Source organism: Lynx rufus, unplaced genomic scaffold (assembly GCF_022079265.1).
Source record: "Lynx rufus isolate CCGP_SWC_20201006 ecotype Redwood Valley unplaced genomic scaffold, mLynRuf1.p SCAF_35, whole genome shotgun sequence".
Taxonomy (NCBI): Eukaryota; Metazoa; Chordata; class Mammalia; order Carnivora; family Felidae; genus Lynx; species Lynx rufus.
In genome coordinates this window covers 378,453-405,684 of record NW_025814851.1, presented here as the reverse complement: position 1 = coordinate 405,684, position 27,232 = coordinate 378,453, and the positions used below count along the sequence as shown (strand labels likewise).

The window sequence follows — 27,232 nt, the reverse complement described above, 5'->3', positions numbered from 1 at the left end:
TGTGGAGGAGCTGATCACCAGGTTCAGGTGTTGTTAGCCCATCAGTTTTTATAAAATTCCCTGTCAGTCTTTCACAAGTTGGTTTTAGCAGCTCTTAATCATCATTGCCTCGCCCTATTAAGGGTTGGAAAGTGGTAATTTCCTGATTCTTCCATTCCTCCTCCATTTATTTATTGGAATTCTAAATAGAAGTTTCTCATATCAACTATTTAGTTCCCTTGAAATACAGCCAATACAGAAAGGGTAGGATAAATGCTTCATTCTTTTATTTACGAGCTTTCAGAAAGAGGTGGTTGCCCTTGTAACCTTTAAAGGTGACCAGTGACTTTTTTAATCTGTATTTATTATAAACTGTTTAAAGGTATTTTGATGTTTATCTGTTGGAGCCATTTTTCTTCTTTATGTTCATATTGTCCCATCTTTGTCCAGCAGGAGCCACTTCAAGTTGATTTTTTGCTCTTATGTTTAGATTTTTATTATGGGAAGTTTTCACAGGCAAAAGCAAAATAGCACAGTGCCGTCTCATGTAGACATTGCCAGTTTCAACAGTTATCAACTCATGGCCAGACTTGTTTTCTGTGCACCTCATACACTTCATCCTCTCTCCCTACCCCTGGCTTCTTTAAAAATACAGTCAATCCCAAGGCGCCTGGGTGTCTCAGTCGGTTTAGCATTTGACTCTTGATGTTGGCTCAGGTCATGATCCCAGGGTTGTAGGATCAAGGCTCAAGTCCACTCTGTGCTGAGAATGGAGACTGCTTAAGATATTCTCTCTCTCTCTCTCTCTCTCTCTCTCTCTCTCTCTCTCCCTCTCTCCCTCTCTCCCTCCCCACCCCTTCACCCCTTCCCCACCTCCCTTTCTCTCTCCTTCTCCCTCCCTCTCCCCCTGCTCCCTTCCCTCCCTCAGCCCCTCTCCCCCACTTGCACTCTTTCTGTCTCTAAAAAAAAAATACAGTCAACCCTTGAATAATACAGGTTTGAATTATGCAGGTCCACTTATACACAGATTTTTCTTCAATAAACACAGTACTGTACATGTGTTTTTTAATGATTTTCTTAGTAACATTTTCTTTTCCTTAGCTTACTTTATTTTTTAAAAAATTTTTTTTTCAACGTTTATTTATTTTTGGGACAGAGAGAGACAGAGCATGAACGGGGGAGGGGCAGAGAGAGAGGGAGACACAGAATCGGAAACAGGCTCCAGGCTCTGAGCCATCAGCCCAGAGCCTGACGCGGGGCTCGAACTCACAGACTGCGAGATCATGACCTGGCTGAAGTCGAACGCTTAACTGACTGCGCCACCCAGGCGCCCGTCCTTAGCTTACTTTAAAAATACACGTTAATTGGGGCACCTGGGTGGCTCAGTTGGTTAAGCATCTGACTTCAGCTCAGGTCATGATCTCGCGGTTTGTGAGTTCAAGCCCCACGTCAGGCTCTGTGCTGACAGCTCAGAGCCTGGAGCCTGCTTCAGATTCTGTGTCTCCCTCTCTCTGCCCCTCCCCTGCTCATGGTCTGTCTCTTTCTGTCTCTCAATAATAAATAAACATTAAAAAAATTTTTAAATAAAAATACACATTAATCACTGTTTATGTTATCTGTAATGCTTCCGGTCAACAGTAGGCTATTAGTAATTAAGTTTTGGGGGAGTCACAAGTTATATGTAAATGGATTTTTGGCTGTGTGGGGTGGGGGTTTATGCCCCAACCCCCTTTGTTCAAGGGTCAGCTGCAAATTTTAGACATCATGTCATGTCATTTGTAAATATTTCAGAATGTATCTCTAAATGATAATTTTTATCTTTATTTAATGTTTTAAAATGTAATTTGTTGTCAAGCTGGCTAACATACAGTGTACTCTTGGTTTTGGGGGTAGATTCCCGTGATTCATTGCTTATGTACAATACCTAGTGCTCATCCCAACAGGTGCCCTCCTCAATGCTCATCACCCATTTTTCCCCTCTCTCCTGCCCCCCCATCAACTCTCAGTTTGTTTTCTGTACTTAAGAGTCTAAAAGAGATCATTTTCAGATCTTTAGAAATATTTAGAATTGTTACACCAAAAACCCAATAATTCCTTAATATTGGAATTCTATATTATAAAATAATTTCTCAATATCAGTATTAGTATTCACATTTCCCTGATTGTCGTGTACACACACAGTTTGCTTGCTTGAACTGGGAGTCAAATAAGATGATAGATATAGATAGATAGATAGATAGATAGATAGATAATTGATATAGTGATTGGTTGATATGTCTCTTAAGTCTCAATTAATCTACAGGAGTGCCCCCTTGTCCATGCCTTTGCTTTCTGTGGTTTCAGTTACCCGCGGTCAACCGCGGTCTAGAAGCAGATGATCCTCCTTCTGACCTATTGTCAGAAGGTCGGTAGTAGCCTAGTGGTGTATCACAGTGCCTACGTCATCCACTTCATTTCATCACGTAGTCATTTTATCATCTCCTGTCATCACAAGAAGGGTGAGTTACAGTACAGTAAGATAGTTTGAGAGAGAAGACCATTCATGTAACTTTTATTATAGTATATTTTTATAATTGTTCTATTTTATTATTACTGTTAATCTTTTACTGTGCCTAATTTATAAATCAAAGTATCAAGGGTATGTATGTATGAGGAAAAACATGGTATGTCGGGGTTGGCACTGTTCATGGCTTTAGGCATCCACTGGGGGTCTTAGAATGTACCCATGGGGATAAGGGGGACTACTATATAAATGCCCCTCTATCAGTTTTTATTTTTCTTTGCAGTATTTTTTGTTGTTGAAGAAATTGGCTTATTTCTCCTCAATGATTTTCTATATGCTATACCTTTTTGATCGTGTACTATGATTTTTTAATGCTCCCCTAGAACAACAACAAAAAAAAAAAGTTCTGGTATCCCCTGTAGTTCCTGAAAGTGGGTAGTTAGACATAGATCAGTGCTGTTCAGTAGACATATAATATGACCCACATGTGGCATTTTTTAAAAAGTAAAATTGGGGCGCCTGGGTGGCTCAGTCGGTTGAGCGCCGACTTCGGCTCAGGCCACGACCTCGCGGTCCGTGAGTTCGAGCCCCGCATCGGGCCCCTGTGCTGACAGCTCAGAGCCCGGAGCCTGCTTCCGATTCTGTGTCTCCCTCTCGCTGACCCTCCCCCGTTCATGCTCTGTCTCTGTCTCAAAAATAAATAAACGTTAAAAAAAATTTAAAAAAAAATGGAAAAGCATAATTTAAAAAAAAAAAAAAGTAAAATTAATTTTACTACTGTATTTTGTTCTACCCAGTATATCTTAAAGAGTTATTTCAGTGTGTAAACAATATAAAATTATTGATGAGATATTTGACAATCTCTTTGTACTAAGTCTTCAACATACAGTATCTATTTATGTTTCCAGCACATCTCAATTTGGATGCTAAATTTTCCTTGGATATACTTGATCTGTATTTTGCTACCTTAAACTTTACAATTGAAAAAGGAGAACCACATAGCCAGGTTTTTTCCAAATATACTTAAAAGTTTTCTAGTAACTAAGTTGAATATTGGTTTTTACATCCATCAACATCCATTAAAATCGGTCATATGTGGCTTATGGCTACCGTACTGGACAGCTCTGATCTAGGGGTTTGATTAGATTCAAGTTTGGGCGTTGTTATGACTGGTCATAAGTGGCGTTGTTAACTTTAATCAGGAGGTTGGTAATGTCTGATTGTGATTCTTTTTGTGTGGTTTGCAGCCATGGTGGTTATTGTCTAGATTCATTAATTTGTCTGTGGTTGCAAAATGGTAATCTTCTTACTCTGTCATTCTTCTTTGTTAGCTGGAGTACTGTAAAGAGAGATTTCCTCTTATCAATTACTTGGTTACTCTGAGGTATACAGTTTATATTAAAAAGGCAGGGTATGTAGGCTTGAATCTTTTATTACTAGTTTATAAAATAATGAATTTGTTCTTTGGCATTCTCAAGATTTGTTCACTGAGTTTTCAGGTATATCATTATGAACTCAAGGATTTAAACATATTAGATGTGTTGCACTGTTGTGGTTGTTATCCTTCTTGTTGATCAAGTTGTTGCATCTTTGGCCAGTGAGAACTGGTTCAAGTTGGCTTCTGAATCATTTTGACACAACTGTTACAGACTTTTGTCTTCCTTGCTTTCTGGTATGTCCAGGTTCATCCTTTACATTTCCCCAGATCTATAATTAGCCATTTCTCTCTGAGAAGCCTTGACTTCTTGCAGTGAGAAATGCTATTTAGCAACCACCAACTGAGCACTGGAGTGCTCATGACTGCTGGGTTGCTGAGTGCTTCTAGAACGTTTCAGTAGACCGGGCTACAGGATGCATTTTTTATTTTGAAGGAAAAATGTTACCATGAGTTCACATTGATACTTCAGTTGAAATTGTAATTTTCACAGTTTAACATCATTGGTTTTATGTTTGAGTTCCCTCAGTTATTCTTGCTAAAAATCTTGGTTCCTAGCAACACTAACATAATAATGTATTTTTTATCCTATTCTCTATATATGTAATAGTTTGAAAATATCAATGAGATATTCTTAGTAATAATTTGATTATTGAATGCTATTGAAGATTTCCTTGAAGTCCTCTTTTCTGTTAAGCTAATGGCTCGTTGAACATGTACGGCATGTTCCTGTATTTTAAAGTGATTCGAAAGAATCCTCTGAGTGTTTAATCAGCTTAATATATAGTCATGGTTCTTTGTTTAGTTTTCCATTTTTAAGGGGTTGCTCATTTTTGCATTTTGATTTTTTTTCCAACTTTACTTTGAAAATTTTCAAATCCACAAAAAAATCGAAAGAATAGTACAATGAATGTTCACATGTCTTTCACTTTACACTCCCCAATGAATAATTTTCCGTTTTTTTTCCCTCTCATCTTGCTTGATTCCCTCCCTCTGCACTACATGCGTTTTGTTTTTTGCTGAACCATTTGAAGGAAGTTGCAGACTTCAACTCTAAATACTTCAGCTAATAACAAGGGATTCTCCATAACCACAATTCCATACTGCATTTAAGAAAATTAATAATGTCATATCTAATATCCTGCCCATTTTTAAATTTCCTTAGTTATTCCAAAAAAGTTTGTTTTTAATAATTGTTTTAAACTGTGATCCAATCAAGATTCACGTATTGCTTTTGGTTGATCTCTTTTTAGTTTCTTTTAATGTGAAGCATTCCCACATCATTGATCTTTTGAATTTTGAAGTCTATGTGTTGTCTTGAATGGATATGTTATGGATGTGTTTGTTTCCTTTCATTGTTGCTAACCTTGTTCTACCTACCCTTATTGTTTCCTATAAATTGGAAGTTTGATCTAGTCTGAGTTGGGTTTGGGTTAAGTAATTTTTTGGCCAGGACCTTTCATCGGTGATGCTGTGTACTCTGTATTGCATCATGCCAGGAGACATGTAACGTGAGGATGTCCTACTATTCATGATGTTAAGTGTGGTCCTCAGTTAAGGTATCAATTTACACATTTCTTACTGTTGTCAGTAGTAACTAGTCATCTTTAGGGTGATTGTTTGGTATATTGTGAATGTCTTGTTCCCAACAATCTTTTTACCTGGTGGTTTTCACATTTTGATCGAATTTTCTTTTATAATTCTATAAAATCTTAATATGGTTCTAAAACCAAAAGTATAACATAAGGTACATGAAAATAAGTTTAACTTTCTTTCCTGTCCCCTTCATCTCCCTTCCTTTATATGTAACCATTTTAATTAGTTTTTAGATTATCCTTTTTTTGTTGTTGTATTTTAAAAATACAAATATATCTGTAAATATGCAAAGATACTCCCATTCCTTCTCTTAGATATAAAAAAAAAAAGCATTCTATTGTGTACCTTTCATAGTTCACTTATATCCAGGAGACCACTTCATAGCAGTGTAGAGAGATCTTTAGAAGGGTTTTTCTAAAATGTGTATATTTGTGCATCCATTTGTGTATATTCATGTCCTTCCTGTGCTTGAAGCCATTCAGTGGTACCTCACCTCCCTTGGGATAAAGTCCAAACCTCTTACAAGGCTTAAAAAGCCCTTTATCATTGGGCTTCTGCACATGTCTCCAGCCTTACCTCATCCCCCAGCATGCTTATGTGCATGCGTGCACACACACATGCACACAATGCATAATTATTGCCATATTGAATTGCCCCCCCCACCTTTATTTGGCTTTTGAAATTTATTAAAATTGGTTACTTTTTTGAATTGGTTTGACTTCCCTGAATGAACCACAAGCAGACCCCTGGTTTTGCATGTGATGCTCCTGTCTGCATAGGCTGTTCCTTCTCTCTGTCCTCACCATTCATCCTGTAGGCCTGAGCTTAAACATATTTCTGGAAACCTTCTGTAGCCCGAGTCTGAGTTAGTTGCCCTTCTTATGTGCTGACCCAACACCATCTGTTTATCATTGTTTTGGTATTCATTGTACAGTGTTCTGATTGTTTACTTATATGCCTTCCTCTGTTAGTCCATGAGTTCTGTGAGCACAGGAGCCCTGGCTCACAGGATATGAGAGCCCCAGTGCCGCCTGGCATTTAGAAGGCATTTAGTAAATATTTATTGACTGAAAGTGGCAGAAAGGCACAGGCGCAGACAAGCATTGCAATACCATAAGACCTAAAACTTAAATGGAATTTGCTCAGATGTGGTGATCTGAGCAGAAAACGTGAGTTGCCTTATTCATTGTGGAGCCGTAGGTGGAGTCCAGACCAGCCTGTGTGGGAGCCTCTAGGTCACCCTGGGATGGTACTGGCTCATGGCCTGGGCTGAGAGCCAGAGAGGGGCACCACCAGCTGCTCTTCCTGAGAGACGGAGAGGTTGGCAGGGCCTGGGGGAAGGGCTAGAGATGAGAAAGTGGCGTCAGCCTGTAATTTCCAGGGTGGTAGGAATGGTTCCTGTGAGGAGGACCTGGTGGAAGGAGCTGAGCTAGGGCAGAAGAGCTTCTACATGGGAGCAAGTGCTCAGACCCCCACTTGGTGGAGCATCTCTTATGGAGATGGCCCTTCTTGATGTTGCTGGGCCTGGGGTTTACAGGATGCCCAGGCCGAGGAGGAGATCAAACAGGAGATGAATACACTGCAGCAGAAGCTCAATGAGCAGCAGAGTGTACTCCAGCGTATTGCTGCCCCTAACATGAAAGCCATGGAAAAGCTGGAAAGTGTCCGAGACAAGTTCCAGGAGACCTCAGATGGTATGATTTTTCCCTTTTACTTGGGTCTAAGGTGAAGGCAGAAGGCCGGAATTACAGCAAGGACCTGTTACATATCACAGCAGCCACCCTTTTTACGTGCTTTCTTAACTTGAAATTCCCAAGAGCCCTAAACAGTAGGGGTTAATTACCACACTTGTTTTATAGAGTAGAAAACTGCTGAGGTTCAGAGGGGGTGAATGACCCACCCAAAGTCACATAGCCCCTACCTACTACAGCATATCTGGCCTTGGTTTCCTGGACCTGTCTTTCCCATCCACCCTCATCCACTCAGCATGCCCTCACTGGCCCCTGCATGTATTCAGTCCTACCACCAGGCTTTTGCTTACATGGTTGCTGGCTAACAAGCCATTTCTATGCAAATCTAGCTTGACCGTCACCTACCTGAGCCCAGGGAAGAATTCATATTTTTGTGGCTCCAAGCCCATGTTTCTTCTTTTATACTATGTGGCTGGCCCACTGGTGATGGATGGGTGGTTGTGGGATCATTTTCCTGGGACCCTCCCCAGACATTCCTCTCCCTTTGGGATGTCCCTGCTCCGTGGATTGTCATTTGCAGGTCATTCTTGCCAGGGTATGGTCCTCAGCCTTGGCAGAGCCTAGGCACTGAGGAGTCACCTGTCTTTCCCTTGTGGCAGAATTTGAGGCAGCCCGAAAGCGAGCCAAGAAAGCCAAGCAGGCATTCGAACAGATCAAGAAGGAGCGCTTTGACCGCTTCAATGCTTGTTTTGAATCCGTGGCCACCAACATTGATGAGATCTACAAGGCCCTATCCCGCAACAGCAGTGCCCAGGTAGGCTGGAGCCCCTTACCCGGCTAGCCCCTACCATCCTGTTGCCCTTCCCTTTAGGCATCCTGTCCCCATCCTCATTTAGATGCAGACCCAGACCCAGATTCTGATCCATCTGCCTTCTCCCTAGGCATTCCTGGGCCCTGAGAACCCTGAGGAGCCCTACTTGGACGGCATCAACTACAATTGCGTGGCTCCTGGCAAACGCTTCCGGCCAATGGACAACTTGTCAGGGGGGGAGAAAACAGTGGCAGCTCTGGCCTTGCTCTTTGCCATCCACAGGTAAGGCTGCTCCTCCCAGGGCAGTTGGCGGAGAGACTGAACTGAGGCCACCAGAGGCTCTGGGGCCCAAGGATATGCAGAGATCTGCAGAGGTGAAGATGTTCTGGTGGAATCTGGATTGCATCCCTGTTTCCCTACCTACTACAGCATATCTGGCCTTGGTTTCCTGGACCTGTCTTTCCCATCCACCCTCATCCACTCAGCATGCCCTCACTGGCCCCTGCATGTATTCAGTCCTACCACCAGGCTTTTGCTTACATGGTTGCTGGCTAACAAGCCCTTTCTATGCAAATCTAGCTTGACTGTCACCTACCACACCTTCACATCTCATTTTCCTCCTCCTGTTCCTCTAGGAAGCCTGCTTTGACCACTATGGCATACCCTGATCTCCCCCTCCTGAATGCCAATAGTACTTGAGTCTGACCCCCACAACTTAGTATTTGATTGTACAGCGTCATTCAGCGAGCATTTCTTGAGGGCTGCTCTGTACCAGACTCTGTTGGGGGATTAGGAACACAGATGAGTCAGACATGGTCTCTGTCCTTGAGGAGCTCATGGTCTAGTGAAAGCCAGATGTGTAAACAGCAAGCTAAGTGTCGTAACTGGGTGAGCGTGTATGCTGTGGATGCACAGAGGAGGGATACCAACCCAGTCTGGGGGAGGGTCTGGGTGGTCAGGGAAGGCTTTTGAGGGCAGGTAATACTTGAGCAGGAAATGCAAAGGATGAGTAGAAGATAGCCAAGAGACCAGGAGGCATTCTAGGCAGAGGGTGCAGCACGTACAGAGAGGCAGGGAGACACAGCAGCGTGTGCAGGTGGGTGGGGAGGACCTTCAGGTAGCTTGGACAGTGTGGCCAGAGCCTAGGACCGCTTTATCTCCCCAGCAAGTCTGGAAGCTCTGGAGAGAACCATGTCCTCTCCTGGTTCTGTAGGTTCCTGGAGCACAGGGTTGGATGCAGAGGAGGGCTCAGTTGGTATACTGGCCTTTGGGGGCTCAGGCAACATTATGACCTGGGGTTTTTAGTCTCTGAAGAAGTGGAGGGGGATGCTGGCCTGTGTGATGGGCCCTGGGGCTTTCCCGCCCCACCCCTGCCCCCATCAGTGTCAGCTCACCTACTGGTTCCCTCCCAGCTACAAGCCAGCCCCCTTCTTCGTCCTGGATGAGATCGATGCTGCCTTGGATAACACCAACATTGGCAAGGTGGGTGCAAGGAAAGTGGGGCCCGGGAGGGAGGCCCCTAGCTTGGGGCTGGGTTTCAGGGAGCAACTCCTGAGTGTGCTCTAGCCGTTCCTGCTGCCTGCTCTCTGTGCCTGGGAGGCTGGGCCCAGGGTCATTCACGCCGTGCTAGTCAGTGGCCTCTCAGCCTCTTTTCCCCCAACCCTTCACCCCTTACCCCACCCCCTCTGCCTCTGGTTCTGACTGGAAAACACAAGGGAGTGTTAGGGCTTCAGCCCTGCTAAGTGCCCGGCGGCCCCTCCCACAGGTGGCAAATTACATCAAGGAGCAGTCGACTTGCAACTTCCAGGCCATCGTCATCTCTCTCAAGGAGGAGTTCTACACCAAGGCTGAGAGCCTCATTGGAGTCTACCCCGAGGTAGGGCGGGCCTGGCTCAGGAGCCAGCCCCACTCCCTGCCTGACTCCCCAGGGCAGGAAGGGAAGGCTGCAGTGGAGGGCCATGGGGGTGGGGGAGCATAGGGACTCAGGTCCTGAACAACCATCTGGGCTTGTTGGAGCCCTGCCCTTGAGGCTTAGCCAGCCCAGCTGGGCAGGGCCACTGCGTCTGGGGACAAGTGGAACGGCCAGGCAGAGGCAGCCAGACAGCAGAGAAAAGGAGGAGAATGCAGAGGTAGGCAGGGAGAGAAGGCACATGGGACCGAGCACATCCTCTCACACCCAGAGAGAACCATTGCTTGGGCTTTGGGCAGGTATGTAGGGAGGAGGGTTTGAGGCCCCCAGTCCTGGGGCGCTAGACCCCCTCCCTCCCTTAATTCTCTCCTTACAATTTCATTTTTCTTTTTCTCCCTCCTCCTTCAGCAAGGGGACTGTGTGATCAGCAAAGTCCTGACCTTCGACCTCACCAAGTACCCAGATGCCAACCCCAACCCCAATGAGCAGTAGCAGTAGTTCTGCCCTCCTGCCCTGTCTGGATCCCTAAGCTGCCCCTCTCCCAATCTCTCAATACTTGGCTCCCAACCTTCCCCTACCTCCTGTCCCTGTTTGGTATAGTCATGGGATTTAGGCACTGCTGTCAAGCATGAAGAGGAACAGAGGTGATGTTAGGTCTGGAGCAAAAATTCCTGAGCTACAGGGAGCATCCTGGCCTTTGGAAGGAGGTGCTGAGCTGAACTGAGCCGAACAGGGCCATCTGTCCATTCTTTCTTCCCTACCCCCGCCTTCCCCTCCCCAGACCCCCCTCCCATCACCCATAACCATAGGTCCCTTGGGCCTCTTGCATCTTGCTTGTGTGTGGGTATGTATGTGTGTATATATGTGTCTGCGTGTGTGCATGTGGGTATGTTAGCACAATAATAAAGATATCGGAGATTCATTTTAGAAGGAGCCTAGGCTGAACTTGATTCTAAGAGAGCTTAGTATGACAGCACCCCAGAGCTGGGCAAAGGTATTCAGGACCTCATAGGAGTCAGTCATGTGAAACTGCCCTCATTTCACTGATTCGTGTGTTCATTCATTTGTGTGTTTATCAGACATATATCGAGCACTCTTTATTTGTCAGGCTCTATTCTAGAAATACAGAGCTGAATCAGACATGATCTCTACCCTCCTACTGAGGAGATGCAGTAGGTTCATGATTTCCCATGGTCAGCTGAATTCTATGTATATGTACTTTGAGAAGAGGATGATCACCTCCAGGCTTCCTGGAGAAGGTCACATTTGAGCTGAACCTTGACAAATTGGTAGGATTTGCTTGGGCACTAGGAGCAGAGCCTGGGCTCTGGGGACAGACAGTTTTGGGTTCTCGTCCTTTTTTTAAGTCACTAATCTGATGTTGAGCAAGTCATTTGACCTTTCTGTGCCTCAGTTTCCTCATCTGTAAAATGGGGCTAACAATATTACCTACCTCATAGGATTTAATGATGTCAAGCTCCTCACTGGGGGCCTTATCCCTGCTTGGAGCCCACTAGGTGCCGACCCCTCAGAATACAAGCCTTCTCATACCTAGACCCCTGTGGGCTCTGATCCCAATTGTTAGGGACAGAAAGAGCCTCCAAATCTGGAAGATACTGGATGCCTAGCTTTTTGAGAAAGTTCCAGGGCACCAGTGGGGTTTATCTGGTAAGTGAAGGGCCTAAGGAAGCCTATAGCTTCAATCGTGTGGTAACCAGGTGCCTGGGCCCCAACCTGGGTTGTGAGGAAGTCGGGGAGAGGTAGCCTGGGCCACATCCCGGCCGAATGTGTGTGAAGTTCCTTTTGGGAACTAACTGTGTCAGCTGTAGGGACCGTGTAGAGGCAGCAGAGCCTGCTGCCATGAGGTCAGCCTTTGCTCGTTCATGTACACTGTCAGACCATCACCTTGTTCTGATTGTATACTGCATTTTTGTTTTTTAAAAGTTAGTTCTGATTACTCAAGTAATGCATGAATCCATTCTCTAAGACCTTAGATTTATAAATAAAGGTAGCCTCATTTGACTACCATTCCCCATCCCCCTCTAAACTGCTATCGTGTGTGTTGTACATCCATCTAGACTGTTTTTAAGACTTTTACGTATATAATTCATTGAAAATACTGTTGTGTATTTAATATAAATGGCATATTGAGTTGTTCTACAATTTGCTTTCTTCAATTTAACGATGTTTTTGAGATCTATGCATGTTTTTACAAAATGTAGATTCAATTCATCCTTTGTAATGGCTATAGAGACTGCCATTATAGGACTCTATCACATCTTCCCATTTCTTTTGTGATAGATAGTTAAGACTGTTTTCTCTTTTTGCTATTACGGAATACTACACAGGAACAACACGTGTGTGTGTGTGCGCGTGTGTGTATGAGTTTACCTAGGGTTGCTTCCTAGGTTGAACTGCAGAGTCATAGGCTATTTATATTTTTGTTTTAAATAGATACTTCCAAATTGCCCTCCTGTACTATTTACTCAATATTTTCCTGAGGTTGTCTTAGGTATAATGTTGTTACCTACTTCAGTTTCATCCTAGGTAGTGATATCCGTGAAACCACGGGTTTGATATGCTAATTATGTATTTTTCTAATACATATTAAAAGGCATAACTCAAATTTGTGTTCAACCAAAGAAGTCACATACCACCAGTGGTACGTGTGCTATAGTTTGGGAAATGCTGGCATATCTGAAAGAGCACAGTCTGGGAGTCACCCTGGTTCAAATCCTAGCTGTAGAAACTTTAGCTCGTTACTTCACCTCCCTGAATCTCAGTTTCCTCGCATAGGAAAGGAGGTCATATGTGCCTACTTTGCAGCAGTGTAGGCAAGATGAAGTGAAATACATTTGAAGCAATTTGGCTGGCACTTAGATTATCACAGGCCTTTCAAGGTAGCAGTTACTATTCTCCTCACTTTACAGTTGAGGATACTGAGGCCCAGGAAGGTTAATGACCAAGCTACCAGATAACAGGGTTTGAACTCAGGCCCTCCGATTCAGTCTTGTGCTTTCTCCGCTGCGAGGATGGTTATCAACCTTGGCTGTGCACCAGAATCACTTGTGAAGCTTTTTCTTTTTCCTTTTTAAAAATCAAAGCAATATATACACTGATTAGAAGGTGAAATAGTACAGAAGGGCTTATAATAAAAAGCAGCTGTTCCCTGCTGCACCTCCACGTCCAAAAGGATGTGGAGCTCCTTGCTCTGGTCCCGCCTCTGAAAGTCTAATTCAGTAGGTGTGGATAATAATATGGATAATAATCCTTACCTCACAGGGTGGAAAGGATTAGATGACATGCCTTGGGCTGAAGCCCTGGCCCACAGGAACACAAATGTGACAAAGGACTTAGGTCCTGGGGATCAGAGAGGTGAGAGGCCTTGTCCTAGAGCCCAGTGGTTCGTTGGCAGAGCCTAGACTTAACCAGGAGGATCGCTGTGCTTGCCCAGTGCTTGCCCACTGTGCCACACTGCCTCCTATCATCACAGGGCAACATGTGCTGAGTGAAGGCTGTACTCAGATGAGAGCCAACACCACAGTGTTGCCAAGAGTAGGCTATGTCCAAATAGGATCTCTAGGGCTAGTTGGATGGCACTAGGCTGACTCCCTTATACTCTGGACCCAGTAGCCTTGGTCTAGGGAGTTTAAGAAAACTCCATGGCAGTGTTTACCTTTAACTGGGCACTTCACTCTAGGAATCTCGTGTTGTGCGCCAGGGACACAAACAGGAGTTCAATCTTTACCCCGCCTTTGAGGAGCTCACTAGTTGGGGGAGGCAATTCATAGAACAGCCTTTAACCATACAGTGTGATAGCACTCTTGACGGGAGCATTGAAAAATGAGGAGTATCTAGCTTAAATGTAGAGGTTCCAGGAAGGCATCCTCTAGTCTAGGAGGTGACACCTGAGCTGAGTCTCGAGAGACTGGTAGGAACCATCCAGTTGAAGTAGAGGGAATTTCCAGGTTGTGGAGACAGTATGCACAAAGACCTGAAGGCAAGAAATGGCAAAACAGTTCCAAAATCCTGAAACAAGTTTTACTGAGGTGGGGAAGAACAGCAGGAAGTGAAGCTGGAGATGTATTCGAGAGCCAGAGATTTGAAGAGGGGAGTAAGAGCCTGGTGACAAAGTTCAGATTTACTTCCTTGGGACAGTGTGGTTCCCAAACTGGCTGTGCACCAGAGACGCATGGAGCATCCCAGGCCCCAGCCTCTAAACGTTCAATTTCTGTAATGGATGGGGCCTCAGGATCTTGAGTGCTTAGAAAAGTCAGCATGTGACTGTAGGGTGCAGCCAGGTTTGGGAACTAGCTGTAGGCAGTGTGGGAGCCACGGAATGGTTTTAGGAGACTGTGTGTCCGATGAGAACTTAATAAACCTTTTTCTGGTCAGCCAGTATGGAAATGGTTTAGGATAGATGTGCATGCTGTATGCTGCCAGACCTGTGGTTTCCCTGTTGCTCAACTACTCACTGTATTGGCTTGTTTTGTCTCTGAATAAGCTAAAAGCACCACAAGGATGGGCCTGGGGTTATCTTGCTACTAGTATATCCCCAGCAAAAAGCACAGTGCCTAACCCAAAACAGGCACCCAATAAATAGTTTTTGAGTGAGTGAGTGCGTGAATGAATGCACTTGTGAGGGAGAGAATGGAGACAGGGAGATCAGTTAGGAAACTATTGAGAAGACTAGGAGGACTACTCAAGGGCAACAGTAGTGAGAATGGGTTGGAGGCAACAAAGTGAGCTGTAAAGGGAAGGTGATGAGCTGGACTTTGTGACTGATTATTGGATGTGGAGAGTGACTGAGAGGATAAATGAATGTCCATCAGTAGCCCACATTCCTACCCTATCCCAGTCATTCTCCTCTTTCCTCATCCATCTAAGTCAGAATCTCCTTCCAGCCTCAGCAACTGGAACTCCTCCCCTAAGTTAGTTAAACATTCTGTGTGCTGTGTGGTTCCCCCCCCCTCCCCCCCGCCCAGCCTCCCAGCCATTGATTCATTCATCCAGTTCAATAAATCTTGGCTAAGCACCTCCTGTATGCAGTGAGGCTCTTCCAAGCCAGGACTCTGACTCCCTCTTTCCTACCTCAAGAGATGTTTTTGAGGGCTTCCCCAGGTAAGACTCCCATCCCTTAGACCGTAACCTAAAGTGAGATGCCTAGATGTCAGACCTGTAAGGGAACTTACAGACTTTGTCCAACTCCCTCCTGAGGCCCTGGGAGGGGAAGGAGCTTGCCCAAGGCCCCATTACTAGAAAGTGTCAGAGCCAGAACTGGAACCTAAGTTCCTTTTCCACATCACTCCTAGAGCCTTGATCTCTCCCATCACAGATCAGGACAAGCAGAGGTGGCCAGGGAGAAGGCGGGACTTAGGTTGGCCTTGAAGGTCAGTGTACTGGACAGGCCAAACAAGAAGCTTGCCAATTACACTGCCCCCTTCTGGAAACCCTCAGCAAACCTGCCATGCCCACAGTCCCTTCTAAGGGGTTTCTTAAGCATGAGTTGCCATGCTCTGTACCATGTGACCTCACAATCCTGGCCACAGATGTTTAGTTTGGGATAGTATCTGACTTGAGGACAGCCAGTCTCTAGGTCGCAGCCTATGAGGTGGACTGATGTAAGAACTCCACCTCGTAGGGATGGCCTGTATTAAATGGCCTCCAGGGAGGCTAGATGTGAGGCATTCAGAAGTGAACAATTAATTAGAATTTAGTGAGACAGAAGTGGTGGTGGATGAGGGGTGCCAGAAGCGAAACAGCAAAAGCAAGGAGAAAGCTGCAGGGACCATAGATGTTTATTATCATGAGAACATGGGGCCGCAAGGTAGCAGAAGCCATGAAGCAGCAAGACAACAATGGGCCAAAAGGACAAAGAAGCCATGAAGCAATAGGAGCCACAATGTAGCAGGAGCCACGAGGAACAGAAACCATGAGGCAGAACCCTGAATCTGAGATCCATGAAGCAGCAGAAGGTTCAAACGGACAAGATCCACGAGGTAGCAGAAGTGATGAGACTGTAAGAGCCACAAGGTAGCCAGGCAGCAGGAATCGAAGAGGCTGCAGGATTTATAAGGCAAACAGAAGCTACAACACAGAGAAGCCCTGGATTCATTAGAACTGAAGCCCCAGAAGCCAGGAAGCTGTGGGAGCCAGGAGGCCCAGAAGCTGTGAGGCCCCCAAAGGCCAAGGGCTAGAGAGGAGGGGAGCAGAGGGAAAAGAAAGAAAGAAAGATAAAAGGTAGTCAGTAGCAGTAGGAGGAGTATAAATACAGCCAGAAAGAAGTTGAGTCACCATTTTGGGAAGCACTAGAGAAGGGAGCAACAGATGCCTGCAGCTGAGGGGGTGATGAGATAAGCCAGGCTCTAGAGCTGCTTTGGATCATGAACCATTTTCGAGTTTCTGTTCCTCCATGAGGCTGCCTGTGTAGCTGTTCTTGTCTTCCTTATTTCCCTGTGAATGCTTCAATAAATCTCCATCACTAACCTGAGTGTGTGTGTTCTTGTAATCTGAAAGAAGTGAACATTGTGGTGTGCACTGTAGATGGGTGGAGAGCAGGGCACGAGGGCCTTCCCCAAGTGGGTTTGAAACAAGACACAGGTGGGAATTCACTCTGTCGCATAACCTCACTGGCACAGGCACTTCTCATTCATTTACTTATTGGCTTCTTTTTCTCGTTCATCCACTCATCATTCCTTTGTTCACCTATTCGTGCATAACTCATTCATTCACTTATTCACCCAGGCTTCAGTATAAGCATTCACTCATTTGTTTGCTCATTTGTTCTTTCCTGGATCCACTCAGTCATCACTTGCACCCATGTGGCCAGCAGGCATACACTGAGTTCTTGCATCATGTCAGGCCCTGTGCTAGGTTCTGAGGATAAGCTATACTCCCTCAATTCTAGGAATTTGCAGTTTAATCAGGGACTCAGACGAGTAAGCAAGCACCAAGAGCGAGAGATTATGTAGCAGAAGTCTAGATGAGGCAGGGAGAGAATATAGGACCATTCCTATGTGGGGTGGGGCAGGATGGAGGGAGTACTCAGGAAAGCTTTTATTGAGAAGGGGGCACTTGAACGGAATCTTGAAGGAAGAGTTGGTGTTTACCATGTAGAAAGGGGATATGGAACATTCCAAGCAAAGGAGCTGCCTAAGCAAAGCTACATGAAAAGTGTGGAAGTGCATGAACTTTGGGGGGAGTGGGCATTGTCCCATGTGGTGGAAGTTGTGGAAGCCAGGCATTTGAGCTCAGCTTTGACCCTATTGGCAGTGGGAGGCTGTGGAAGGGTTTGAAGCAGGAGAGTAAGTCAGATGGGTATTTTAGGAAGATCACTCTGGTAGCTGGCGTGAAAGATGGTTGTAAGCATGAAACACTGACCCAAGCAATATACTTGAAAGAACATGTAAGTGTCATAATTAGAGGCATGAATGAAGACTCGAGAGTCCCTGAGGAGAGAGGAAAAGAGTTCTCCCAGGGGACTAAGGAAGACTTTTTGGAGGAGAAATTTGAGCTGAGCCTTGAAAAATAGGATTCCAACTGGTGGAGATGAGTGAGGGCTTTTCAGGCCTGGGAGACGTGAAAACAAGCAAGGAGGTGGGTGTAAATATGGCAACTTCAGGCTAACAAATATCCCAGTTTGGCTGCAGCAGAGCTGTATCTAAGGGAGAGGCAGGAAGGGAGACTGTCAAAGTGTTTTGTATTCTGCCATTAGGTCTGCAGCGACAAGGGAATTTGGAGGGAGGGCATAAGTGGTGGACAGGAGTGTCCTTTTTCTGTGTTTTTCAAAATTAATTTTAATGCGTTCATCTTAAAATAGAAGTAATGTGTGCATATTTAGAAGACAAGTCAATAAACTTAGTACAAAAGGACACTGAAAAGTGAGAGTCTACAGCCCCACTCCCACTCGACCACTTTTAGTTATTAGCAGCCACTTCTAGTTATTTCTTCTGATTGTTACCTCCATATCTAAATGTTATGTGAGCTATGTGAACATTTGTCTCTCATCAGTTTCAGACATTAACCCATTGCTGTCCTGCTTTGTATGACAAATGAGGATTTAGATCACTTAACACCAAGTTCAACTCTCATCTTCTCTGCTTCTAATAGAATTGAGTTTCTGTACAAGATACTTTTCAGAATTTAAGTAGCACCTTTCTTTCCTTGTCTGTGAATTAGAGACAATATTTCTTGACCAGAACTTTGTTAGATGAGAATATCTTTTCTTTTTTTTCCCCTTCTCCACTGTCAACCTCCCCAACTTCTGCCATCTGGTCTTTTATTATTGTCAAAGTTGATAACATTGAATTCTGTAATCACGATTTAAGTTTTTTTGTATGTGTGTTGCCAATAGTTTGATAGTTTGATTTGAAAAGTTGAAAAGCAATAAGCAATTATATTAATGTGACTGTAAGTATTGTTCATTGAGGAAGCCATTTAATGTACTTTTCAATTTTTCCTTGTAGTTTTTCATTTCTCCCTCACATTTCTAATACTCTTTATCTTTCACTATTTTATCATGTATTCCATATTTTTTGTTCTCAAAATCTCTCTTACATTAAGTATTCCATCAAGCCTACTTTTTTTTTTTTTTAAATCTTCTTCTAAGGGAACTTCTTCCTGGAACCCTCTATACTCTTTCTCAGATCTGGACTAGTTGCTCTCTAAGGCCTGATGCATGGCTGTCATTTCAAGACCTTCCTTCACTGCTTTCCTTGGTTAAATCCACCATTTGCTGGCTCCCAGGGGTTTTTTGTTTTGTTTGTTTTCCATTGTTTTGATGGAGCACATCCTCAAGTAACTTTCTCAGAAAAGTTTGTAGAGTTAGACCTCCTGAGTCTTTGCATGTCTGAAAATAGCTTTATTCCATCCTTATACTTGGCTATAGAGTTTGAGGTTCAACATCATTTTCCCACAGAACTTTGAAGGCATTACTCCACTTCCTTCTAGCATCCAATTTTGATGACAAAAAGTCTGATATCAGTCTGAATCTCATTGCTTTATAGTAACTTTCCCCATATCTTCTTTTTTTTCTTTCTCCTTCAAGGATCTCAATGACACAAATGTTAGATCTCTTGTTACAGTTTCACAGGTGCCTAAGGTTCTGTTCACTATTTTTTCCAGTCTTTTCTGTTTTTCAGATTGGGTAATTTCTATTCTGTATCCAAGTTCACTGATTCTTTACCATGTTCTCTCCATTTTGATGTTAGCCTATCCATTGAGGTTTTTGTTTTGGTTATTGTATTTTTCACTTCTAAAATTTCCATTTGGTCTTCTTTTTATCTTCTGTTTCTTTACTGACAGTTTCTATTCATTTGTTTTAAGCATGTTCCTAATTGTACATTGAGGCATTTTTATGATGGCTCCTTAAAAACCCTTGTCAGATCATTTTTAACATCTTATATCAGTGTTGGAGTCTACCAAGTGTCTTTTCTCATTTAAGTTGAGATTTTCTTGGTACTTGGTATGATGAATAATTTTATGTTGAAACCTGGGCATTCTTTTTCAGCTTCCCTCCTCAGACACTGTTCTAGCAGTGAGAGAGGGGGCAGTGCCTCATTACTACCAGGTGGGTGTGGAAGTCTAGGATCCCCTCCTGCTGGCAAGCCAGAAGGAGGGTATCCTCATTACTCTTTGGGTGAGGATATAGGAGTTCCAGCTCCCTACTCAACCTCTCTGAGAGCACCCCAGCAGGAAGGGGAAGGGGTGACTTCTCAGCCAGTAAGGGTACAAGTCTAAGCTCCCCACTTGGCATTTGCACAGTTTTTTCTGTGGTATTTGGCTGGAGTGAAGTGGTTATTATCTAACTGCCACCTTCTCCAGCACCAAGTCTGGAGTGTGCGAGTAAAAAAGCAAACCAAAGGAACTCACCACCATGTCACTTCTCTGCTGCCAAGGTCTCCAGCCTGTTTGCCTTCTTCTCTTCACCTTTCTGAGTCTTATTATGTTTATATACAGTGCCCCAGGATTTTAGCTGTACTTGGGGAGAGGAATAGGGAGAAGTACTTCATCTACCTCCCCCACCCCAAACTTTAAACAGTACTTTAAAAAAATTATATTCTTGGTGTTTTGAGATTTTATAATTATGTGTTTAAGTTTGGGTATTTGTCATTCATTGTGCTGGTCACTGGTTAGGTCCCTTCATTGTGAAGTTCTTTAGGAAATTCTTTTATTTATTTAATATAGTTCCTCTCTTCCATTTTCTTTGTTCTCTCCTGGAACAACTCCTGAATTGATCTTTTGTAGTTTTCAATCTGGTCTCTCCCTCAATCTCATTTTCCCTCCCTCCCTAGCTCTCCCCCTCTCTTTTGTTTTCGTTTACTTTTTGGGAGATTTAACTTTATCTTCCAACTCTTCTATTGAATTTCTTTTCATTTTGGCAATCACATTTTAAACTCTCCAAACATCCATTCATGTTCCTTTTCCTTTCTTACAGCATCCTATTTTTGTTTAATGGATGTACTAGTATCTTGAATCTCTCTGGGTATAATAGAGGTATTTTCTATTATTTTCCTTTCAAAAAATATGTTTCCTTTGGGATTCGTTTTACCCTGTTTGCTTATTTTGGTCTCTTTTAATTTGCAGTCATTTCTCAAATGCCTGGTAATCCATGGTTGTATACTCATATTTAAGAATGTAGCAACAAATATCTGATTGGGAGCTCTGTGTATGGGGGGACAGTGCTAGGTGACCGATGGCTTTCCTTTAGGATGATTAGAAGAGAACTGACTGCTATGCTACAGAATCCTCGAATGCTAGAATGTGAAGATCTTTTCTCTGAGGTTGTTCAGTTTTCTTAGTTAAGAACCCTCTGGGTTTTGCCTAATGGGTAGACACCTGGCTGCTGTGAATTGTACATAAGGGGGTGGGTTAACAGTTCGATATACAGGCTTCCAATTAATCTCCCTGTTTTCAACCCAACATCTCACTCACACTTTACATCATACCTGACATTGTTAAGACCCAAGACTCCAGGCTTCTGCAGAGAAAGATCAACTCCTTCCTCGGTGGCATCATCTCCATGCATACTCCAGGCTTTGGCTTCCTCCACCATGCTCCATCAGTTGCCATTCCTCCATTACTTTCTATCTTCCAGAAATGTGTTGAAATCTCTCTTTTGCTGATGGACCTGCTCTCATTATCTTCCTCATTGTGTTTTTATACCTTTTTAAAAAATTCCTTTACTATCATTTTAGCAAGGTCTCAGGTGGGAGTGGAGATAAACACATGGTAAGTCTGCCATCTTGACCTGGAAATCTACTAGTCTACTTACAACTGTTTGTTTTTAATTTTTCTGGTAATTATCTTAATATCTCTAAATAATATACAGGTTTTTCTATTTATCAACTTATTTATCACTTTTAGGCATTATCTGTTGACTTCCTGCTATTTAAATCAGCCAACTACCCTCCTCCCATGCCCCCAATATAGCTCTATTGTTAATTATATATTCTCTATTCCTTACCTTCGTACTTTTAAATAATAGACTTATGCTGCTTTCAGTCTCTCAGCTTCTGTCATTTATACTTTTACTTTTATGTTAATGAGATTAATAACATTTACATTCTGCTCTATAACCATAATTAAGTCATCCATACTTAGCTGACAGGTCACTCTAAAAGTTTAAAGTCAATAAAGTGTTTATGTTATTATAATTATGTAAATGTTGTTCCCTGAAGCTCCAATTAGTGTACTAGGATTACATTTCTTTTCTCATGCAGTTTTTTTTTTCCTGGAGTTTCTAATTGCCTTTCTTTTTTCCTTGCATTGTCTGACTTTATCTCCTTCTTAAATTGTTCCAAATTCTCAAGGAAAGTATAAAATCATTTGAATCCCCTTTTTTCCCAGATACCTTCCTCCTGGGAGCCCTCCGTCTTCCTGCTCCAATTTGGACTGATTGCTCTGTAGGCCTGCAGCGCAACTGTCATCCTGGGACGTCCCTTCATTACTCTTCTGGGCTGGACCCAATCTTTCCTGGACCCCATATCTTCCTCTTTCTTAGTTTACTCCTTTGTAGTGGACTTTGTGGTTGTTTTCCAATATCCATTCCTCTCCTCCCCCATTGTATAACAACTATACAATTTTGAGTGGGATTGAACCCACTGCCAGCTCTAGGTATAGGCCTTTATTGGTAGAAACCAATCTGAGTAATCATGCCCCATTCCCACAGTGATGATTGGTTCAGAGATGATCCAGTCACACTGAAGTTTAGGACTTTTGTTCAGTTTTTGAGGGAAGAGGTGGCCTGTCTTCCCTTGGATATGAACAAAGAAGCACGTAGCCTGGTTGCTGCTGTTGGCCATCTTGTGAACATGCAGAAGGCGTACCTGAGGATGGAGCTGACAAATGGAGGAGGCAAAAGAAGCACAGAGAAATGGAACCATATTGCTGATCATACCGTGCCTAAAGTCTGCCCTGCCTACAGACATATCAGTTAAGTGACTCAATAAATTACATTTATTATTTAAGCCAGCTTGAGTCGAGTTTTATATTGCTTGCACCTGAAAGCATTCAAACTTACACTTTCTGCGGTCTTCCTTTAGAGAAGGAATGAGTACATTTTTCGTTACATAAGGTACTAAGAGGGAAGCGTTTTTGTAAGTAAGTATGGGAAGAAGGGTACATATGGATGTTGGACAACCAAAAGAGTGAACTCTAGTGGCTGCCTAGCATCTAAATCCTCATTCTGTTTGGGAGATTACTCCCCTCCTGTGAGTCTTGGTGGGAGGCAGGGCTTCACTTCCTACCATGGAAACTGAAGGAGGTCAGAAACTTCCTTTCCCTGCCCACCAGGCAGCAAGGGCTGAATACTCTGTTCATGGCCTTGAATCTAGGGCCAAAAGTACAGGGGAGAGGGGAATATGCAAAATTAACAGATGGATGATAGATTAGGGGAATATATTTGCAAGGTGTAAAACTGGCAAAAGATTAGTAACTAAAAAAAGAAGATAGTAAACCCAATAGGAAAATGGGCAAAAGATAGGAAGAGTAACTAACAAAAAGAGAATCTTGAATTTACACAAGGGGAAACTTGAATATATTAAGACATTTTCAACTCTGCTAATAATTAGAAAAATGAGAATTAAGATAGAAATTGCTACAAGAATGGCAACATGTAGACAGTGAGGTATTGTCAGATGCTGATGAGGATGTGAGGAGAAAAGGAAAATCGTGGGTGGGAGCATAAACGGAAACAGGTATTCCAGAGACTAATTTGGCAATACTTCCCGGAGTTCAGTAGGTGTAGACCGTACAACATAGCAACTGCACTCCTGAATATATATTCCAGAGAAATAGATACCTGGGAAATTCTTCTCCAGGTCCTTAAGGAAATACAGTTGAGGTTATTTGTTCTAGTATTGTTTGTGGTGGTGAAGAATTGGGAGCAATCCAGGTGTCCATCACCATGGGACCAGGTAAGCAAACTGTGGTATATTTATAGGGTGCAAAATATAAAGCAATCAAAAGAAATGAGCTAAATTCACTAGAGTCGTACAGATAGATCTCCAAAGGCTAGTGTGGACTGAAAAGGTGAATGAGATTTACAGCATAACACCATTTATGTAACTGTAAAACAACACTATTTTCATGGATATGCATATACCAAAATAAACATGGAAGATGGGTTGGAAGTGTATATACATGAAATACACTTGAGTAGCACACTGAGGTGGGCAGTTGAATGGGAGTGGGAATGGGAATTGAAAGGGAAAAGATAATACAGTGAAATAAAGCAAAAGAGGGGCCTTGGATAAACTGAGGAAAACAATACCATGGACTGAAGAGCATGAGTAACAACACAATGCCAAAGTTGACCACAAATCAATGAGAACGAACAGGAGGATGGCCAGAGTTTATGTGTGGTGGCGTGTGGTAGCAGGACAACATCCCAGGGTTCCAGCTGTGGGGATAAGCAGGACCAGTAGCAGCATTCTCACCTGGCTGCTCCCACAGTGTGGCTTTAGCTGTGGCTTCTCCTGCCCGCGTCCCCAGATTTCTGTGAAATACCTGATAACCTTGTAATAAATCCCTTTTCTGCTTAAGTTAACTAGAATCAGTTTCTGTTACCGGCATCCAAGAATCCTGACTGAGACACCATGCATTTTGGTGGAGAACATCCTCAAGTAACTTCTTAAGAAAGGTAAAATTTGGGGTCTTTGCATATCTGAAAATGTGGCATTATTTTACCTTCATATCTGGATGATAGCTTGGCTTTAGAATTCTATGATCAAAATATTTTTTCTTCTGAATGTTGAAGGTATTGCATTTAGTGTGTAGTGTTGCTGATTAGATGTCGGGTGCTAATATGATTCAAATTCCTTTCTTGGCGACCTGTTTTCCGCACTTCAGGAAGCTTACTTTTTTTTCTCCCTTCATGTGTTTTGAAATATGTCAGTGATGAGCACAGGAGTGTGTTCTTCTCCTGTCTGTTTTGCTGGGCATCTGGTGGCTGGGCTCTTTCAGTCTGAAGACTTGTGTTCCTCTCCTCTGAGAAATGACTGTTTTATTTCTTTGTTAATTTTCTCTCCTCTATTTTTTCTGTTCTCTCATTCTAGACCTCATATCAGTTGGGTGTTGGATCTTCTGGATGATCGTCTTAGTCTTTTCATTTTATGTCATATTTTCCATGTCTTTGTTTTTTTACTCTGCAGTCTGGGACATTTTCTTGAATTTATCTTCTAGTCTACTTTTTTATTTTGGCAGTCATTTTCAATTTCTGAGCACTCTTTCTTATTCTCCAAAGGTGCCTTTTTTCATAGCATCCTTTTCTTTAATGGATGCAATATCTTCTGTGAGTGTGTGCTTAATAGAGCTTTACTGGAGACTTGGGGATAACAGATGATAATTACCAAGCCAGGAAGGAAAATTATAAATGGATGATCAGATATTACCTCTCTGAGAGAATGCCACCCATGCCCCTCTGAATGAGGCTACATACTGGCTGTCCTTCTCCTTAGCCCCCAACACTGATACCATGTGTGGGCAAGACGATCATCCGACAACCAGATAGTTTTTGGCCGTATGCTCCCTACCAGAAGTTCAGATCTCTAGCTCTCACCTTGACATCAGAGAGACAAGGTCACTGTTCTGTTCACCACTCCCAGGCCAACATGAGGCAATTGTAATAGCAGCACATTATGTAGGGTGGATTGTTTTTTAACATTAAATAATATATATAGTGGAAACGACAATCCAGTCTAGTTCCTTTTTACAGTCTTTCCTTCAACAGGAGTCAACAGCAATCCAAGCCTGAAGATCTCTTGGTGTAGTCCAAACTGAGCATCTTCTGTGAACAAAATATGCACACACATCTCTCAGGAGCAAGTAATTTTCAGGGCCAGTCCAGTCCAAACCCATGTTTGAGATAAAAAATGAACTCAGTGGAAGCATAATGCTGTTAAAGTACACTCAAATTATGTCACTGCTCAGAACATTTAACATTTTAATCAGAGTGGATAACATTTGCTGAATGCTTACTCTGTACCTGGCACTTGAATTACCTTCATTTCATGAAGAGGGAAATTGAGGTTCCCAGGTGTCACTTGCCAGGGTCACAGAGCTAATAAATGGCAGACAGGAAATTGCACCAGGACTGTCTAACTGCAGTCAACCTCTGTAACTGCTGCACAGTGCTGTACTGGTTTCCACCAGCCATGTTACCGCTGATGGTGATAGCACAATTTTCTCTAAGATCGGGGGTGGATTCCTGAGATACCTTAGTCTAAGTAACAAGTTTGTTTGGTCTGCTAAGTTTGCTTCCAAGGTGAATTGATGTCCTTTCCTCTGGAGACAGAAAACTGCTGCCAGCTTCTATTTTTTTTCCTAATGTTTTCCTTTCACAGAAACCATAACACTTCTAAATTTTAATTTTTTATCAAAGTAACACTTGCATATACTTAAAAAAAATACAGTGGTGCTAAAGAGCTCATAAGAAAACCCAGCAATATCTGGGTTTTCTCCCACTGCAAGTCCCACTTCGTAGAGGCAACTGCATTAAATGATTTTTACCAGTCTTTGGCTGTTTCTTCTGGCATTTACCACTCCCAACCCCCTTCTCCTTTGTCATCTCCCAGTCAGAGGCTGAAGAGCCAGAGACTTTCTTAACCTCCCTTGCAGCTGGAGATGGTTATGTGTCCCAGTTATGGCCATGAGAAGTTTGCTGGGGAGAGGGGGCTTCTGAAGAGGCTTTTGCTGACGCTGTCCCTTTCCTTCTTCTCTCTACCTTGACTACAGTCGTGCTGCCTGGAGCTGTGACAGCAATCTTGTGACTGTGAGGAGATGAGCATGAGGATGAAGATACAGCATATGAAGGAAGAAACAGAGCCTGGCTCCCTGATGGCATCACTGCGCAGCTGAACCCGTGCCACGCTTACGTTAATAATAAACTAACTTCCTGAAAAATAAATAAATGAATGAGCAAAGCCATAAGTGTTTAAGCTGCTGTCAGTTTGGTTTTGTGTTACTTTGTAACTGAAAGGATTTTTAACTGCAGCACCACCAGGCTCCTATACAACATGTTTATGCTACTATTTTTTTTTTATTGGAGTATAGTTGACATACAATATGATATTGCTACTATTTCTTAGCAATTTGAGACATTATCTCTCGACAACTCATTATAGTAGGAGAGGACTTTATCCCCCTCCACACACACATCCCTATATCCCCTCCCTTCACTCTTTACAATATGTTTACATATTTTTAAAATTTTTTAAAGTTTATTTTGAGGGAGAGAGCATGAGCAGGGGAAGGGCAGAGAGACAATCCCAAGTAGGCTCCGCCCAGTCAGCACGGAGCCAACATGGGGCTTGAACTCACAAACTGCCAGATCATGACCTGAGCAGAAACCAAGAGTCAGATGCTTAATCGACTGAGCTACCCAGGTGCCCTGGCCAGTATGTTTATATACCAATTTCTAGTAAATAAGTAGTTGCTAAAGAGCCAAGAAATGTACTATAATTACCTGGATTTATTTTCCTATGTGTGTGTGTGTGTATGTGTGTGTGTGTGTCCCTGAACTTCATAATTGCTTGGTAATTTTTCTTTTTTTTTTTTTTTTTTTTTTTTGCTTGAGATAGGCACACCCTTAGTTCTTCCCGTTGGCTTCATCAGTCCATTCATAAACCAATTAGCGTGTTTTTCACAAATGTTCAAACCTGTCACCCATTGATTTAAGAAGAAACCAATGAACCTGGGTGGTTCAGTCGGTTAAGCGTTCCACTTAGGCTCAGGTCATGATCTCATGGTTCGTGAGTTGGAGCCCCACGTTGGGCTCTGTGCCGACAGCTCAGAGCCTGGAGCCTGCTTC

General features: G+C 43.2%; 1 protein-coding gene across 5 annotated transcripts in view; it reads left to right on the top strand.

Annotated features, from left to right (window-relative positions):
- Nucleotides 1-26,352, top strand: part of SMC1A (structural maintenance of chromosomes 1A) — a 47,377-nt gene extending 21,025 nt beyond the window's left edge. For 2 of the 5 annotated variants that reach the window (XR_006964742.1, XR_006964741.1), the window contains 7 exons: nucleotides 7,051-7,207; nucleotides 7,864-8,018; nucleotides 8,146-8,297; nucleotides 9,428-9,497; nucleotides 9,781-9,891; nucleotides 22,149-24,064; nucleotides 26,158-26,352. Coding sequence is in view for 3 of the 5 variants with exons in the window: in XM_047093671.1 (XP_046949627.1) it covers nucleotides 7,051-7,207; nucleotides 7,864-8,018; nucleotides 8,146-8,297; nucleotides 9,428-9,497; nucleotides 9,781-9,891; nucleotides 10,333-10,416 (729 nt within the window). In the remaining 2 variants the exon portion in view is untranslated. The other 3 variants (XM_047093671.1, XM_047093673.1, XM_047093672.1) reach the window with 3 other exon arrangements.
- Nucleotides 26,353-27,232: the final 880 nt, after the last annotated feature.